The sequence below is a fragment of the Oscarella lobularis genome, chromosome 1 (genome assembly GCF_947507565.1).
Source record: "Oscarella lobularis chromosome 1, ooOscLobu1.1, whole genome shotgun sequence".
Lineage (NCBI taxonomy): Eukaryota > Metazoa > Porifera > Homoscleromorpha > Homosclerophorida > Oscarellidae > Oscarella > Oscarella lobularis.
Window position 1 is genome coordinate 3988538 of NC_089175.1, and position 16758 is coordinate 4005295.

General features: G+C 48.2%; 5 protein-coding genes across 6 annotated transcripts; 4 read left to right on the top strand and 1 right to left on the bottom strand.

The window, feature by feature from the left end:
- The first annotated feature begins 107 nt into the window (after window positions 1-107).
- On the top strand, window positions 108-3535 carry LOC136199493 (uncharacterized). The gene is made up of 15 exons (XM_065989696.1): window positions 108-678; window positions 735-962; window positions 1018-1185; window positions 1233-1287; window positions 1352-1456; window positions 1516-1565; window positions 1624-1672; window positions 1773-1800; window positions 1850-2038; window positions 2092-2130; window positions 2184-2192; window positions 2625-2672; window positions 2866-2941; window positions 2989-3103; window positions 3254-3535. Exons 2-15 carry the CDS (start codon window positions 811-813, stop codon window positions 3533-3535), a joined length of 1365 nt encoding a protein of 454 aa, XP_065845768.1. The 5' UTR covers window positions 108-678; window positions 735-810.
- A 2367-nt stretch (window positions 3536-5902) lies between these two features.
- On the top strand, window positions 5903-7841 carry LOC136190891 (uncharacterized). The gene is made up of 6 exons (XM_065979198.1): window positions 5903-6051; window positions 6109-6417; window positions 6468-6813; window positions 6865-6954; window positions 7004-7099; window positions 7149-7841. Exons 1-6 carry the CDS (start codon window positions 5992-5994, stop codon window positions 7289-7291), a joined length of 1044 nt encoding a protein of 347 aa, XP_065835270.1. The 5' UTR covers window positions 5903-5991; the 3' UTR covers window positions 7292-7841.
- A 105-nt stretch (window positions 7842-7946) lies between these two features.
- On the top strand, window positions 7947-11593 carry LOC136190882 (delta-like protein C). Of its 2 annotated transcripts, none has more exons than XM_065979184.1 (14): window positions 7947-8609; window positions 8659-8980; window positions 9109-9336; window positions 9384-9515; window positions 9571-9699; window positions 9758-9859; window positions 9913-10020; window positions 10076-10180; window positions 10234-10328; window positions 10388-10696; window positions 10754-11099; window positions 11147-11215; window positions 11266-11334; window positions 11390-11593. In XM_065979184.1, exons 1-8 carry the CDS (start codon window positions 8214-8216, stop codon window positions 10147-10149), a joined length of 1491 nt encoding a protein of 496 aa, XP_065835256.1. In that variant the 5' UTR covers window positions 7947-8213; the 3' UTR covers window positions 10150-10180; window positions 10234-10328; window positions 10388-10696; window positions 10754-11099; window positions 11147-11215; window positions 11266-11334; window positions 11390-11593. The 2 variants fall into 2 exon arrangements, with proteins under 2 accessions (XP_065835256.1, XP_065835248.1); XM_065979176.1 differs by having other exon boundaries at window positions 7952-8070; window positions 8125-8609; window positions 10076-10328.
- Window positions 10278-11125, top strand: LOC136199494 (protein jagged-2-like). The gene is made up of 3 exons (XM_065989697.1): window positions 10278-10328; window positions 10388-10696; window positions 10754-11125. The coding sequence occupies exons 1-3, from the start codon at window positions 10278-10280 to the stop codon at window positions 11123-11125; spliced, it is 732 nt and encodes a 243-aa protein (XP_065845769.1).
- A 615-nt stretch (window positions 11594-12208) lies between the features above and the next one.
- LOC136198035 (contactin-4-like) lies at window positions 12209-16733 on the bottom strand. The gene is made up of 13 exons (XM_065987950.1): window positions 16697-16733; window positions 16532-16627; window positions 15599-15892; window positions 15213-15551; window positions 14853-15164; window positions 14261-14536; window positions 13927-14211; window positions 13587-13859; window positions 13142-13462; window positions 12866-13069; window positions 12773-12809; window positions 12534-12717; window positions 12209-12476 (listed from the first exon to the last, which is right to left on the bottom strand). Exons 2-13 carry the CDS (start codon window positions 16578-16580, stop codon window positions 12360-12362), a joined length of 2691 nt encoding a protein of 896 aa, XP_065844022.1. The 5' UTR covers window positions 16581-16627; window positions 16697-16733; the 3' UTR covers window positions 12209-12359.
- Between the last annotated feature and the right edge of the window lie 25 nt (window positions 16734-16758).

Consider the following 16758-nt stretch of genomic DNA (forward strand, 5'->3'; position numbering starts at 1 on the left):
CAACTCTTCAGATAACCACTGCACACTGACTCATCCGTTGTATTTTGACACATGCCGTTCACCATTCAGATTGCACGCTCCTGCTCCACAGAATGACCACAAATAAATTGCCGCTCGAAACGCAAGCGTAGTCCATGGACTGCTTGGTGTAATTCTGAGAGGCAAATGAAAGGACGAGCATAAGAGAGTTTGTGATTCTTTGCAGACAAAACTGGCTCGTATCGATCGGGATAACCAGGATGGAGAGAGAAGAGACAGTGCCAAAGGCACGACAGTCCGATCCATGAACTCTTTGAGCACGTGACGACGCAATCGACGCATCATATTAGGAATATCGTCGACCACCTAAGAGAAAGAGAATCAGGTAAAAGAAGGAAATTTTCTATATCAGTCAAACCTTGTGAAATGCGTCAGGCGAATGCTGATAGCTGAGAAGACGGTACTCCAACACGCGCTCAACTTCGGCTCCCGGTCCAGCGCCGGCCAACATTCAAAAGAGCTAAAAACGCCAAAAAACTTCTTAATTATACAAAAACAAACGATCCCATGGCCCCTCGGGGGCTCACTTCTCCGACTCATCGCAGGGTGACGCCTATCAAAACGCCGTCGCTATCAACCGAACAAACGTCGACGCCGCGACACCCGGGCCACTTGAGCCAATTGATCATACGCTGCAAGGTAAGCGTTACGTAGGGCGGCGAGATAGGCGAGATGGAAACGCTAGTGACTACTAGTAGAGTGTCTAACGCGCGCCCACGATCGATCAGCTCGATCGATCACGGCAATCTCGGAGTCGATCTCGGGGGAGCGATGGATCCCCGAAGCGGAAGAAGCGGAGCGACGTCACGTTTCAACGATGAGAGAACGCGAACGCACGTTCAAACACAATCCGTGGTTCAAACGAGAGGAGCGGCGCCGCGTCATTGCGCAATCGCTTTGTCAAGTTCCGATTCGGACGACGGGTAGACTGCACACCGGAGATCGTGATCCCTAACCGTAATCTCATTTCGTATGTAGATTAGAAGAAGCTGGGCCGCGCGAAGCGAGAGGCGGCTACAACGAAACGTTCGTGGAAACTTTGGACGTCGACGTGAAATGTTCGATATGCCTGCTCGCGATGAGAGATCCAATGATAACAATCTGCGGCCACAAATTCTGCAAATCGTGCCTATTAGGACTCACAGCGTAATTAATTAATTAATTAATATTTTTAATTTATTGGTGACGTGTAGAGGTGATACTTTTGAGTGTCGTGAATGCCGTGAAAAACTCTACGTACCGTCTCAGGTACAGTAAAGCTCTTTCACATCTTGTGTCTACAGTATAAGATTGGTATTGATTTCTTACGTAGATTTTTCCGGAGAATGCTTGCAAAAGAAAAATTATGTCTCTCAAAGTCAAGTGTCGCCAGCACAACGACGGATGCACTTGGATAGGAAAGCTGGAGAGCATCGAGGTTTGCTTATCTTAGTCAGCAAAGAGAAGGGTATATGATTAATGATTCATTGTCTTCAGGAACATTGGAACAACGAATGCGAGGCCAGAGCGATAGCTGACGTACAAAAGTAACCGGATTAGACTGATATGACTGTACAAACCGCACGGCTTTGCAATTGTCTTTAGTGCCGTGGAACGATTGGAGCACGTGAGAGCGCGGCGTGCTACGAGAAAGGTAATGTATCACTTGCATGCAGCAGTATATACGATTGTGTAGTTAATTAATTAATTAATGCACAACACGAAGCGTTACTTACAATTGTTTTTGTTTTTAGGATGACCTTCGTCAATCGACTACGACTGGTAATCCTCAATATGAACAATTTCTGAGAGTCTATGATTATAGCTATAGAAGAAGGAGAAGAAGAAGGCGCAGCTGCACGAGCAGAGGCGGCACCACCATCAGAAGCGCAACGCCATGCAGCAAGAAAGGCGGCGCGAGATTATGTACAACAGGCATTTAGCGCTGCAGGTGGAGCATTAATAGAAAAACTAGCAGACGCAGCAGCAGATTCTGCTGTCGATGCTTTTTTCGATACTGGTAAACTCTCAACGCAATGTTGTTTTTTAATTTCTAAACGCTATATCATATAGGACCAGTGGACAACTTTGGGATTATAGAAGATTTCCAAGGTAAGATTCAATAAAATTATTACTGCTTTTGTTTTGAACTGTTTTCTTAATAGCCGTAAGAGGTAAAATCAGTGAAAGTCGGTGGTGTAATATATAATGCTGACGTCTTTTTTCTGCTAACCTAGGTCACATGCTAGATGAGAAAACATACAGTAAGTACTCACACTAAGCTTCTTGTGTTAGGTATAGCATATATTCTGTTTACATTATCTCTGCCTGTTTGATCTCATTCATAAGAAACTATAGCCAAGCTAGGTAGTAAATGAAAATGTGAAACAGATTACATCAAGTTAATCAAGACAGGCTACAGAAACTATAGCCAAGTTAGATAGTATATAAAATGTCAAACAGACTGTACTACATCATGCTAAGACAGACAAAATGTATAAATGAAAGACGTTAAAGTAGATTGTTAGACAGTGTAGAATAGAGTACTTGTGTGCACTCACCAATCAATCTACTATACGACTTTCTAATACTATAATGTTTGTTAGAAGAGCTAACTAGAGTGGACGACAAAGATGGAGATACCCCAGAACGAAGTAAGATCAATACAAACTGATTGCTTTGATAAAATTCTAATGCTCTTCTTAACAAGGAGAAAGGCAAACTAAGAGAGCAAAAGGTATATCTTGATATTTTTGTGGCACTTGTCAAGTTGTCGGGCATATTAATTGCTACGTGTTTTATGCCTCCACTTTGCCCTAATCTCAATCTTAATATAATTTTTTGCAGTAATTTGGTGCGACGTCCTGGCACGGAAACTTTCAGGGGATGAAACGAAGAAGTGGAACAAGATTTTGAAAACAAGGTTTGCTGTTTTAGTTTGTTGCTCACTGACCAATATGCGTTTTGCAGAATTGCCAATCCACGCATTACGCAGAAGGTATTGTTCGAAATTCTGGAGATTCCTTTGAAGACTTCGTGGACAATGCTGCGAAAGGCTCGATACGACCCGGATAAGAAATTTTCTGTAAAAACGAATGCCATAATAACAGTATTTATGAAAGCTCTCCCATTAAATGCATGAATGATACAGACATACTAGTAGCTACCTACTCATGCTGCACATCCGCATCGAAGAGCACGGCCTGCGACGCAAACGACGAAGATATCCGCTCAGCAAGAGGTAGAAGATCTCTTCGCGGGAGCTCGTGCGATCACGGGGAGTCCGAGCCGATCGACGGCTAGTCTACGACGAAGCGCTATTCGTGCAGCGTCCGGATCCGGACTACAAGTGGTCGGTCTATACGTCGTTTTCGACGGAGCGTCCGTTTTTGAGCGGGTACGGGAGCTGCCCAAGATGATCGTCATCGCCGAGTGGCTCAAAGAAAAAGGTGTCGAAATCGACGAGGAGTGGCTCGATCTGGGAGAAAACGCAGCCCAATCCCTCGATCGTCCCTGAAAAACGTTCCAGAGAGTCAAAACGTCAGTGAAAGGCCAAACGAGTGTCGTGCCCGTGAAACAAAGAGCAGATTTCGACTTGAGGCAGATCACGGGCAGATGATGAATCGCGTCGCAGAACGCGACGGCAGGGAAATCCTTTTCGGACAGTTTGGGCCTATTCATCTTGAAACAAAATACGAAATAACAAATTACGTCGTGGACGGTTCTCGTCACTCGGCCGACGTTGTCACAAAGATCGGCGTTGCCGGTGTGGCCCAGCCCCTAATTCAGTTTTGTGAGACAATTCGCGCGTCCGTTAGTGATGACGATCTCGACTGGATCAATCCATGGTCACCGATTGATGGATCTTTTTTTCTTCCCAACGTGAAGTCGTGGTCAGAACTGACGAGCAGTCGATTGATCCGTTCTGTAACATTATCGTTCCACGGACGAAGGATAGAGGATGGTGTGACATCTCTATATGCGGTGGCGGTGGCTGCAGCATGAAATCGTTTTCTACGCAGCATGTTCAAAACGGCACTAGGCAACCGTATCGGCCGCGACCCACTCCAGAGCCAAGCGTCGTTCCCTCTTATTGTCCAGTTGGCGGAGTGCGAGGCGGTCAAGGAGGTTCGACAAATTCAAATTGGAGGCACGGCAAATCCTTTAGAGCTGGGAAGTGCGCGTTTCAGCGATCCTACTGGCGCCTCGATCTGCTTACAATGGCGTGTCGGCGAGGTATTCGATTCGTCAGAGAGGAGAAGGAAACATGCCTGCGATTGCTTAAGGAACGGTGCCTACAGGCGCAATGCTATGCGTTACATACTGCGCTATTTGTAAGCAGTACCTCAACTCGAGTTCAAGCGATGCTGCTGCTACACAGTGCGGGCACGCATGCCATGCGAAAAGGTACGATGTTTCAGTATTATAGTAGCTTCTCAAAATTTTTCTTTTTTTTAGTGCCTAAGAGAATGGGTTGCTAGTGGAGAAAGTCATTGCGGCAAGTGTAGGAAAAGGCTCACACCGGCCGTGCGTCCAGCGTGAACTTCACTTACCTTAATTTATGACATGAACTTTATTTATCTATCACTTTCCTTTCATCTTTTTTCTTGCTTGTCACTAATTAGTTGGTTTGTCAAATATTATATTGTAAATTCTGTTGGTTTCTTACTGTGAGTCTGACGGTGGTCCACCATCGCCACAAACTCTCTTTTCCACTGTTTGTGTCATTCACAGTGACCGCTTCTACTAGGTAGACAGCCGAAGTTAGAGTAATCGCATTTGATTTCCATTTTGACCCCCACACAGTGTTCGATCGAGACAATTGTAGCACCTTCGATCCTGTTCGTTCTCTGATCCGAACAATACAAAATAATTTTTTTTTAGTTTCAAAGACGATTTTACATAGTCGTCTCTCGGACACACTGTCTGTGTTTACACACAAAGTGACGTCATCACACCTCTCTCAGAGGTTACTTCAGCCGGCGTTCAAAGCAGGATGCGCAGAAAAGATGACCGCATGGTGCCCCTCCTGAGCACGTAACAAAGTGTGCTGCGACGGCTACAAAGATCATGAAACAAACTGCGTAAAGTGTAAGGAAAACTGCCTAAATGAAAAGAATAATAATTCTTTTATAATATGCATGTAGCTGAAAATCCCTGTCTTTTTGATCCGTGTACGAATGGCGCAACGTGCAACGAGACTGTTGGGTGTGCGTGTCCTGGTGATCCTCCTTGCGGTATAAGTTTTTTTCTTTTCATGTGCTCTAATTAGCTAACTAAGTAGAGAATTTTTGTAGATTCAACAGCGTGCAAGCATTTGAACCAATGTAAAACACGCCCTTCGTTCAAGTGTCTTTGCACATCCGGATATGAAGGACGTGGTTGCGACAAAAAAAGTAAGACAAGCGCAAGTTGTTTAGGTGCTCTTGTTTTAAATAGAAAGGGTTTAGAGCAACCGCTTGATACAGCTGACTATGTTGGAATTGGTGTGGGTAGGGCGGTGGCAATTGTTATAATACTTTGTATTACGGTGTGCCTGTACAGAAAGCAGTAAGTTATCTCGTTTGTAGGAATGGTAGCAATCAGTATAAGCCTTTGTCAGAAACTACTTAGGGAAACAACTCTTTGGGTACCTTCCTAGGCTTTGTCGTTACTGTAGCATGTAGTTCTGTTCACCGGGGTAGCGAACCGTACGTCCACTGACGAAACTTTTCCATGCACATCATGAGACAACATATCAATGAACTCTGACTTCCTAAAGTGAAAACGATTTGTCGTCCTCATCGTTCAATCTTTATGGTATGCACTCTGTAACTGTAACCGTTTTACGGATTCTTATCATTATGACGAGTCAAAATCCAGGGACGACGAACATTCTCCAGTTTTTCCTGGCACGTGATGTCAGGCGAGTCTCCTTCAATGATTGGTGCAATTCGATAACTGAGTCAGCCAGCCAGTGACCCCGCAGACACGATGGGAATAGCTAAGCAGATTGCATCGCTTCTCCTTTTCGGATTATTCGTCGCAACGGAGGCAAAGACTATAAATTTATCTTATCTTTATGTACGACTACTTTTCGTTCTCGTCTAGGCTACAGGATCGGGCGGCGCTATTGTGACGAGCCTCGTCTCCTACTTCGACGCCGTTCGAACTCTACCGTCTGGCGATTGTTGCATTGGATTGCCGTTCAACGGCTCCTGCGTCGATAGCTGCCACAACGTCATCAACGTCTGCCTAGTCGACTCACAGGGACACTCCTCCGAAGTGAAGTGCCTGTCAGACTATACGACAGACGAGTTCGAAACCGCTTGGCCCATCGACGATCAAAGCCCCTGGATCCCACAGAAACACGTCTTTGCGTACGCAGAAAGGTCGCTAAGTTTCTCAAAACCCATTACCGTATGTGTGATCAACGTAAGAGGGAAATTCGATCTCACGTGCGCCTGTAGGATGGACTGACGCTGATGATAAATGCGTCGAATGTGGACCGATCTCGTACGACGACTCGCATTGCGACGTTTACCTATCCATTCCCTAAAGACACGTCGTTGGTTGATCACGGATCGTGGAGCAGTATCAAGCTCTCGTTTCCTCAACATTCCTCCGTCACTTTTCCGACTCAGTGGATCAATTTGAAGTGGAAACTCGTCTGCAATGAGAACTACTACGGGCAGTGCGACGTCCTCTGCAACCCCGAGGATGACGACACAAATGGTCACTATACTTGCGACCCGACGACCGGTCATAAAGTGTGCTGTGACGGCTACGAAGACCCGGGAAGTAACTGCGTAAAGCGTAAGAAAAATCTATCTAAAAAAGAAGATATAATTTATATTGTGCGTGTAGCTAAAGATTACTGTCTTTCTGATCCGTGCAAGAATGGTGCCAAGTGCAATAAGACCGTCACGTGTGCCTGTCCTCACGATTCTCCTTGCGGTAAGCCAAGCAAATTTCAAATGTGCTCTAAAACAAGATACATTTCTAGACTCGATGGCTTGCAAGTATTTCCAATGCAAAACCCGTCCTTCATTTCAGTGTCTCTGCACATCCAAGTACGAGGGACAATACTGCGAGACAAAAAGTAAGACAAGCGCCAAAAGGTGCTCTCGTTTTAATTAAAAAGTGTTTAGAACCACCTCTTACCGGAAGCCAAATCGCTGGAGCTGTTGTGGGCGCGTTGTTGGGCGCGGCGGTGCTGATTATATTTATTGTTTGTGTGCTGTGGCAATGTCGTTGTTTCCCCAATAGTTGCTACTACCACGGATTGTACTAGAGTCTACTATCCGTGAGTCAGTGCAGAGTGGCGACTCTTCGGATAACCACTGTGACTGCAAATCGACTGACTCAACCGTATTTTGACACATGCCGTTCATTCAGTATTCGGCCTCAAGACTACATGCTAGTGCTCCACAGAAATTTCTCGCGTCCGTCTTCCAGCGCTCTCGAGCCAGAGCTTCGCTGCTTCTTTGGGCATCATTAAGTACACTCGGCACAGGACATTTCCCTCGCAAGTCAGGATAAGCACGAGAAAAGTCCGAAAAAGGGCTTTGTTTTTGATAATTTTGGTTCCCGGATAAACCTCGGTCAAAAAGCGATGCGACGTCTGTGCAGGTTTTCGTCGACGAGAACCTGTAGTATTGCTTCAGGCAGAACTTGAGCTTATTAGCAAGCGCTTTTGTGGGTTGGTTAAAAACGGGGGCCCGCTCAAGACGGCGACAAAGCTCGAATTTCTACTGTATGTGTACTTTATGATTCCCACCTCCGTAAGATGGCGAGCGCCGAGCAGCACTCCGGGGTGCCCGTCGACGATAGAATACGACGATCCATGTCGTAGAAGGATACCAATTCGAATTGCACGACTCCGTCGGATCGAACTCGAGACAGGAATCGAAGGAGCACGTGAAGTAAACAGATTCGAGATGTCATGATGGGTTAGGGAGGGTCAGAGTGCGATGTCTATGGTGTCTCGTGATGTGTGGGATATGATACGTTTTGTAGACATGGTTCGACAACTTTCTGAGGTTTTCCCGGTCTTTTTTCTCGAGGCGTAAGGTGCTTGATGACGATAAACAGCCTTTCCGTCTATTTTTTCTCGATTTGAGACAGTCTTCGCTGGTTGAGGCCCTCGGAAATGCACGTGAGACTGGCGAGGTCAGTAACCGCTCTTATCGCACTCTGACCCTCCCTAACCCATCATGACATCTCGAATCTGTTTACTTCACGTACTCCTTCAATTCCTGTCTCGAGTTCGATCCGACGGAGTCGTCCAATTCGAATTGGTATCCTTCTACGACATGGATCGTCGTATTCTATCGTCGACGGGCACCCCGGAGTGCTGCTCGCCATCTCCAAACGACAACATCACCGGCTTGTGCGAAAACAGTTGCACGAACAGCATCGTTTCGTGTCGACTTCATTACTTGTCTGAATCCGACCGGGCGGGCTGCGATTCGCGATCAGGCGACGGGGTACAGTCGCTTCCGCGTGCGCCGCCTGCCTTTACCACCCAGCCCGATGCGTCGGCGGTTATGCATGATCATTATTTTCGGCCAGGAACGAAGATCGACGTGCCTTTTTCTGGCGCCTGGACGGTGAGTTTGTTCCGTCGATCGCGTGAGCCGCATCATTGAGGGTTTTTAGAACGAGAGCTTCGAAGTCGAATTTAACGTTTATCAATATTCGAACAGTCGTCAACTGGCGACGTTCAGATGGGACGAATCGAATTCGTTGGCGCTCGCCGAGCGCGACAGCAGTCGCGTCCTCATCAACATCAAGTCGTTGAGGCCAGATCGATGGCTCGCCGTGCGAGCGCGAGTCGAATGCGATGACTACTACTGGTTGCTGAATTGTTCGGTGTACTGCAAGCCCACAGACGACGCGAGGGGTCATTACAAATGCGACCCAGACGGCAGCAAGATGTGTCTTGATGGCTATGTCGATCCTAGCAGTGACTGTGTTAAACGTGAGGAAATAATTAGTAGTAGCATACAGAGTCAAAAAAAACCGTGTTCTGTTGTAATATACGGTAGAACGTCTTCTTATTGAATGTGCCTTCATTTCCTTTTTGTGCTCACTTTTATTTTCTATTAGTGATACCCTACTGCGATTCCAATCCCTGTCAACGCAACGGAACGTGCAGGAACGTTTACGGGGGATTTATCTGCGATTGCGAGCACGGATACGGAGGCCTCTTTTGTGAGAGCGATACGAACTACTGCCTCTCGCATCCCTGTCAGAACAAGGGGACGTGCAAGTCGTCGTTTGGCTCTTACAGTTGCGTTTGCCCGCCAGGGTACACGGGAGTGTCTTGCGAAAACGGTAGGGAGGAATAATTGGGGTATATAACGTATACCTTCTGTGTTTAGAACCTGATTTTTGCCTGTCGAATCCCTGCCTTAATGGCGGATTATGTGAAAAACTGGTAAACGGTTTCTCTCTTGTAAGCGGCTACACGTGCAAATGTAGTGCGCCGTATTTGGGTGACCATTGTGAAAAGGGTACGTCGGGGAAGAATTTTGGTGATTCGAGATTTTTTCAATTATGTAATTGTAGTAAATGATTATTGCTCGCCAAATCCGTGCTCTCATGACGGAACATGCCAAACTTTTATGAATCCTATCTCGGGTTACTACTTCACGTGCGAATGTAGTACGCCATATCGGGGTCAACGTTGCGAAGAGGGTACGTCAGATTTCAGCGATTGGATTTTTTAAATTTTAATTTAATTATATAATTATAGAAATTGATTTTTGCTTGTCGAATCCCTGTCAACCCCGGGAAACGTGTCATCGAAACGAGAATGGATACGAGTGCGAATGTCTAGACGGAAACTGCGGCGAGCGTACGTGTAGTTTAGACGTTCATGTCTCCTTTTTTTGCAAAGACTCTGCTTAGAAACCAACGTCTGCTCATCGAATCCGTGCAAGAATGGGGGAACGTGTAACCCGACGGATGATGGGTTTACCTGCAAATGTTTGGGGGGTTATCACGGGCCACGTTGCTGTAAGGGTTGGATGCTGAATGGAACTTTGAATTTGAATGTCATCTATATGTCTAGACGGTTGCACGGTGAAAGGATCCGTTTTGGGTGCGGCGCTGGCCACCGTTGCAGTCCTCCTGTTGACTCGATGAAGAGGGGGATGCGGGCGTTCGGTCTTTGATGGTATGCATGCAGCTGTCTCAGCATTCACGCGATGTCACGCGATTATCTGTCAGCGATTGGTCTGTATCACGAAATTTGATCACCAAGATCAGACACGATGAGAACGCTTCTTCTTCTTCTTCTTCTCTTCTTCGTCGTCGCAAGAGAGGCACGAAAGCTAAATATTCACGTAGAGCTCCTTTGTGACGTTCGATCGTTGCTGTCTAGACTACGTCTACGGGATCGGGCGGCACCATTGTGACGAGCTTCGTTTCCTATTTCGACGCCGTTCGAACCGAATCATCCGGCGCTTGTTGCACGAACGACGATCGTGACGGCGTCTGCCAAGATAGCTGTTACAACGTCCTCAGCGTCTGCCTTTCGAATTCCCAGAGTCGGCCTGGGAGTTGCCTGGCAGACTACGCGAACAACCCCGACAACCCGTTTCAAACGGTTGAGCCGTCCGCCGATGCTATCGTACAAAAACACGTCTTCCGTTTTCCGGAAAAGAAGCTGAGTTTCTCAGGACCCCTAGCCGTACGTTGCTGACGTAGTAGACACAGAGAAATCAGATTATCCTGTACGTTTCTGTAGGGCGAGGCGATGCTGATGATCAACGTGTCGAATGCCGACAAGCAGCGAAGGAAAAGCCCTATTGTGGCGTTTTCCTATCCGTTTCCTCGTGACACGGCGTTGATGGAGCATGGAGAGTGGAGCTACGTTGCGCTCTCGTTTCCTCAATATTCTTCCGTCGCTTACGCGACTCATTGGATCGTTTTCAAGTGGAAAATCGTCTGCAACGAGAACTACTACGGGAAGTGCGACGACTTCTGCAGCCCCGAGGATAATGACACAAATGGTCACTACACTTGCGACCCAATGACCGGTCAGAAAGTGTGCTGCGACGGCTATGAAGACCCGGAAAATACCTGCAAAAAGAGTAAGAAATATGACATGATTGAATAATTAAATAAACGCATTTTATAGCCGTAAACTACTGTCAATCGAATCCTTGCACAAATGGCCAGGAGTGCACGCCTGAAAATTCTCCTTGCGGTACGTTCGGACGGGTGGTTTCTTATGTGAACATTTATCTGTACAAGTAGACTCAAAGGCCTGCAGGCAACAATGTAAAACACGTCCCTCGTTTAAGTGCACTACACGTACCAGTAGTGGTAAGGCTATACATGTGGACGTTTATTAGGTCCCTTTATGCAAATGGTTTCGTAGACTCGAACGGCTACAGGGCGAGAGGATCAGTCGTAGTTGCGGCACTGATCTCATTTGCGGCTCTGCTGGTGGTTCAACGATGGCACACCTGATCACAACTGTGTTTTGCAATTTGCACTTTTATTTGCATCCACGCAAAGCTGGCGTCTTTATAAACGGCTCTGGTCCGGTATAGAGACTCTGCAACCTACCCCACCCCTTCGCTCCTAGGTTACTTGAAAACAAATTTCAGGATTCCCGTATTTCTAATCCTACGCAAAGCCGTTCGTTTGGTTCTCATTCCTAAGCCTCTTGAACGCTGATCAATCTACTTGAATTTGGTTTAGCGCGAGTTCCGATTATGACAGCTGCTGCTGCTATTGATCGCTTGATTTTGGCTACCAAAAGCAGACGGCCTGATCTGCTAGCAGAATTTCTGTCAGCGGAATCAGGATTTGACGTCAAACAGGTTTGCGCGCGCATAAGAGTCCATCGGTGGTCTCCTCATCGATCTTGATGAGCTTGACGAAATTGCCGAATCCACTCGCGACAAGAAGACCCGTCTGCTAAAAGTGCTCAAGGCATGGAAAAACGCCAGTCGTTCGCCACCGACTGTAGGTAAGCTCCTAAAATGGTTTCTTGAGGTCGATATTGCCGAAAGGGTCATAAAAGGAAAATACATCGATTTGTTTGGGTAGTCAGACATTGTATGTGCACTTTACTTACTCCATCTGTGTTTTTAACCCACCCCGTTTGATAAACATTGTATTTCTATTGGTACTATTTGTAGATTTTGAGACAGGCTCTGAGCGCAAAGGAATCCCTGAGATACCCTCATAGTAAACAATCATGATAGAAAATCCCATTTCAATACATTACAGTACATAGCAGCAGCCATCAAGCTCATGCAGGTGTACTTACTACGTAGTCATCATCTACTACCATGTGCGTCAGAGTGTATAAATATATACAGCATTGGCTTCGCGCCATGTCACGTGTAGTTGTACTCGTACATCTCGGCAGCGAGATCGTCGATTGAGCCGGACGGAATAGGCTGACTTTGGCTCCTCATCATGCGCGAATGCCGTCGCGGCCACGTCATATCGTACTAAAGAAAAACAATAGTTTTATCGTCACGCATGCGTCATTCTGTTGTTTTTTTTACCTTGAACGTGGCGAGCTCTTCGTCGCGTCGCTCGACGGGCTGCTGCTGTTGCTGCTGCTCGAGATTCAACTGCGATAGAAAGCCGCTCGTCTGACTGCTAATGCTGTACGTTCTCGGCAGAATTTTCCGCGGATTCCTCTCGGCATTGTCGTCCGCATCCAAAGCGATGAACGTCCTCCTATACCTACACCAAAGAAACGTTACGAGAAACGCACGCACTCTGAAGTGGCTAAACCAACGTTTCCTCCAATGGAACGGGCCCGCTTCGTAGTACGACTGAAGAAAAATCATAGTCAATTCTCTTTCGTTCCCTGGATCCGTTCATACGTTACCTTCGTTTATTCTAGGGTCGTCCGAGACTCCGGGAATCTCCTCGGTCTTCTTCTTGCTCTTCGAACCCCGGCAGCAGCAAAGAACAATGCAAACCAAAAAGATCGAAGCGACGACGATTCCGCCTACGACGCTTCCTATGATGATATAGAGATCGACGTCGTCGTCAATAAGCTCCCCGCGCGTCGTCGGCAGAATCTCACGATCTAGAAAAAAAATAATAATTATTATTTCGAGCTTGCATGTACCCCACGTGGGGCCCTCGACCGTTTCCTCACCTGTTGGACTTTCCGTTTCTGACGGAGTTTCAGCTATCATGACGACGAACGTCGTCTCGGAATTACCAAGAGGATTCTCCGCTCGGCACGTGTACTCTCCCGAAACGCTTCCGTTCACGTTCTTCAATTGCAAGACGGACGCTTGCTCGTCGTCTTCGTCGTCGACGGCGTCGAGACCGGCGAAACGCGCGCCGTCCTTTTCCCACGTAAACGCGGGAGGCGGCACGGCTTCGGAGGGACATCGCAATTCGGGCCACTCGTCGCCTGGTCCGAGTTCGAGGAACCGAAAGTTATCGGGCACAGGTAAGTTTTGAGGAGGATCTAGAGTAAGAAAAAAAGCCAAATGGCATTAGGGAGAGTATATAGACAGGACCCAAATAGAGTGACGTCAGAAAATGGAAAGTAGGGTCCGCCCACCCCCATTTCAAAACCCACTCTCACTTACACTGAACTGTCACATTCACGTGTGCCCAAGCCGTTCCGAGATCCGTGTCCACGACGCACGTATATCTTCCCGCGTGACTGCGCGTCGCCGCGGGCACGTGAAGCGTTCGCCTGTCGTCGGACAACGTCACACCCTCGCCCAACCCGTCGGCACGTCCTGTCGCCCGCCAGCTGACAGGAACCGACTGATTATAATATTCGACCGCACAGCTGACCGTTATGGGATCGCTTTCATTCACAATCACCATAGGAGAGGACACCGTAACCACAGGCGCTAATAAGTAAATAAATAAATACATAGATTATCATAAATGAAAAGGGAAACTCTAATCGAAACGTACGTAGCGGTTCCTTGGGTTTGACTGTCAAAACAACGATCGCGGTCGATTCCGTACCGTGTCTATTGAACGGTATGCACGTGTATTCTCCCGAGTCGGCTAACGTCGCTCCTTTGATTGTGAGATTGCCCGTCAGGTTCGACACGGCGACTTCCTTGTTGCCGCGCTTCCACTGATAGGTGATTTTCGAGCCAGACGGATTGCCGTCGGCCGAGCAGGGAAGGCTGACGTTGTTTCCCTCCATGACGAGCATAGAGACGCGAGAAGGAACGGTGACAAAGGCAGGGTCTATAGAGAAGAAGAAATGAGATCAATACTATTAGATCGTCTCTCTTACATTCGACGACTAAGTGAGATGTGCTTTGACTTCCCTCGCCGAACTCGTTCTCGATGTAGCACTGATACATTCCCCCGTCGTGTTTTTCGACGGGAGACAGATTCAACGTGCCGTTTTCCGTTCGTTGAACGCGACTGCCGTTGAGCGCGACCGGAGCGCCGTCCTTGAGCCACGTGATGGTCGCACTTGGGCTCTCGGCTCGGCACATGAGCCCAACGGTCATTCCCGTAATGGCCGTCACGGCTTGGGATGGCGATTTAGCAAACAGAGGCTCAGCTGGAAAAAAATACGTGGGTCAGTAGTGAATTCAATAACCCCTCGCTAAAAATCATTTTGGGACCATTATTACCCCATTCCGTAATTCAATTACTAATCGTCTGTATAAACTTTCAAAACATGCGCGACATGCGAGAAGGGTATAGTTGTTTCAAGCGCATCCACGCAAGCTGGGTCCTCTCGAAAAAATATTTTTAGAGTCCTGACCAAAGCAGATTCTCTTACAACAAAGCCTGGGAACCCACTGAAAGCTACTAGAGACTCGAAGCAATGGGACTTATGGGTCTCCCCTACTCTATCTCGCTTCTTGACTGACCTACAACCGTGAGAACTGCAGACGACGAAAGTCTCTTCTGAGTCACCACGTCTTTCGCCGAACAGGAATACGTTCCGGCGTCGTTCTGACTCGCCGATTGAAAATAGAGGTTATAGAGATCCTCGCGAAGACGACGCGACGGATCGGTCGTCCGACTGGCAACCAGGACATTCGCGTTGCCGACTTGTCGACGCCAAGCGAAGTCGGTGACGGCACCGCTAAAAGCGCAGGCCAGTACAGCGGATTCTCCCTCGCGCACACTGATACTAGAGGGTCTCTCCGAAAAGGAACTATGCGTTGCAGCAGCATCATCTGAAAATCAATAATGTTAATCCTAAATTTATTATTGATTCTTCTTACGTGTCCTATTCAGTCGTGCCCCTCTGCTTTGCACCGTCTGCCCGAGGATGTGCGGACTCGTCGCGACGCAGAAGAACTCCGATCGAAAGTCGACGTTCTCCAAAAAATGAATTTGCAGGAAACTTCGCAGGCCGATCTGATGGGCGAAGTAGCGTCCCGAATCGACGCGTCGTCGTCGAAAGCCGTCCTTTCGTTCCCAATGGATGACGGGATCGACGACGAAGGGCAGCGCTTCGAGTTCGCACTCGAGAACGGCGGCGCCCGGCCCGGCCTTACGCGTACGCTGCTCGGCGTAGTGCACCGCATCGACAGGATCCCTTATGAACCCTTTGGGCAAATCTAAAAAAACCGTTGAAACGGATCCTTCGCGATTGACAATAACTCACCGTGATATCGAACAGTCGCCTTTCGACTGGCGATCGTTCCCGCTGCGTTCGTCGCGAGACACTGGTAGACGCCAGCGTCGCTCGGTTTGAAATTCGTGACTTTGAGCTTGCTCTTCGTCGCCGTTTCGACGAGCGGGACCCCGTTCAATCGCCACTCGATGTCGATGCGCGGCGAGCCGACCGCGCGACAGATGAGCGTCGCCGTGCGACCGAGTTTTAGAACGGGGCTCGGTAGCGGCGGCTCGCGAGTGAATCGGGGCCCCACCGCTACGACGACGGATTGGGCGCGAGCGCCTAAAAAAAGAGGAAATAGACGAAGTGTAAAGAGGAAGTTTGTTGCAAGTAACGCTTTAGGGCTTTTCTTTCGAACGTGTTGACTTTATGCAAATCGTTCGGGTTCCGCGTGGGTTGGGAAGTGGCTCCTGGAGAGCGCGGTTCGGAGACGGAAGATAGGGAAAAACGACGAGACGCAGCGACAATGTGGCACGAAAAAATAACCAAGACGGAATGGGGACTAGGTTCGGGGAAAAACTCGTCGCGATCGAACGCGGAGACCGTAAATTTAGAATTCGGCTTATCCGAAATCGAAATAGATAGGCGCTACGTAAGTGTCAACGCGCCTTTCTTCGACTCGCGAAGGCTCGCTCCGCGAAAGCGTTTCCTCGTTTACCGTCGTATGCTAATGCGAAGGAAAACGAGACGTTGGCGTCTGCGTCTGTCTCGAAACCGCGCGTAGGCCTACAGTCTATATGAGGCCGCATCGCTCGGAGCGACCGACCGTGACAGGGTGTTGCCGCGCCTCTCGAGCGCGTAGCCGGGAAACGCGAGGAGTAGGGGCGGGAAAAGCGGGCAACCGACGAAGAGGAAATAACGACACAGGACGCCCAAGGACGCAAGCCAGAGGCTTTCCCATCCCCCCTCATGGGAACTCACACTCGTAGACGGCTTGAACGATTGCAATCCAGAAAGCTATTCGAAGCATCCTCCCCTGGCTTTCTTTCTTCTGTTCCGACTCGAAAGATATGCTACCTATATGCGTGAAAGAAGCGCGCAAAATTTGCCACTGCCCACGCAGTGAATCCTCACTACCTCACCGACCTTTTCCCCAGCCCTTTTCCAACCTTGTTGACCGCTCTGTACCGAAGGCGTTAAGCTCCTGC

Excerpts from the sequence above, each read along its gene's own strand:
- LOC136190891 (XM_065979198.1), top strand. The coding sequence starts at position 5,992 with ATGGGAATAGCTAAGCAGATTGCATCGCTTCTCCTTTTCGGATTATTC. Across the intron at positions 6,052-6,108 it reads GATTATTCGTCGCAACGGAG|GCTACAGGATCGGGCGGCGC; the intron begins GCAAAGACTATA and ends GTTCTCGTCTAG. Across the intron at positions 7,100-7,148 it reads ACAATACTGCGAGACAAAAA|AACCACCTCTTACCGGAAGC; the intron begins GTAAGACAAGCG and ends AAAAGTGTTTAG.
- LOC136199494 (XM_065989697.1), top strand. The coding sequence starts at position 10,278 with ATGAGAACGCTTCTTCTTCTTCTTCTTCTCTTCTTCGTCGTCGCAAGA. Across the intron at positions 10,329-10,387 it reads TCTTCGTCGTCGCAAGAGAG|ACTACGTCTACGGGATCGGG; the intron begins GCACGAAAGCTA and ends GTTGCTGTCTAG. Across the intron at positions 10,697-10,753 it reads GTTTCTCAGGACCCCTAGCC|GGCGAGGCGATGCTGATGAT; the intron begins GTACGTTGCTGA and ends ACGTTTCTGTAG.
- LOC136198035 (XM_065987950.1), bottom strand. The coding sequence starts at position 16,580 with ATGCTTCGAATAGCTTTCTGGATTGCAATCGTTCAAGCCGTCTACGAG. Across the intron at positions 15,893-16,531 it reads CGTTCAAGCCGTCTACGAGT|GCGCTCGCGCCCAATCCGTC; the intron begins GTGAGTTCCCAT and ends CTCTTTTTTTAG. Across the intron at positions 13,860-13,926 it reads CAAACCCAAGGAACCGCTAC|CGCCTGTGGTTACGGTGTCC; the intron begins GTACGTTTCGAT and ends TTTACTTATTAG.
- LOC136190882 (XM_065979184.1), top strand. The coding sequence starts at position 8,214 with ATGACATCTCGAATCTGTTTACTTCACGTACTCCTTCAATTCCTGTCT. Across the intron at positions 8,610-8,658 it reads CTTTTTCTGGCGCCTGGACG|AACGAGAGCTTCGAAGTCGA; the intron begins GTGAGTTTGTTC and ends GAGGGTTTTTAG. Across the intron at positions 10,021-10,075 it reads TTATCACGGGCCACGTTGCT|ACGGTTGCACGGTGAAAGGA; the intron begins GTAAGGGTTGGA and ends CTATATGTCTAG.
- LOC136199493 (XM_065989696.1), top strand. The coding sequence starts at position 811 with ATGGATCCCCGAAGCGGAAGAAGCGGAGCGACGTCACGTTTCAACGAT. Across the intron at positions 1,801-1,849 it reads TCGTCAATCGACTACGACTG|AAGAAGGAGAAGAAGAAGGC; the intron begins GTAATCCTCAAT and ends TTATAGCTATAG. Across the intron at positions 2,942-2,988 it reads AACAAGATTTTGAAAACAAG|AATTGCCAATCCACGCATTA; the intron begins GTTTGCTGTTTT and ends TGCGTTTTGCAG.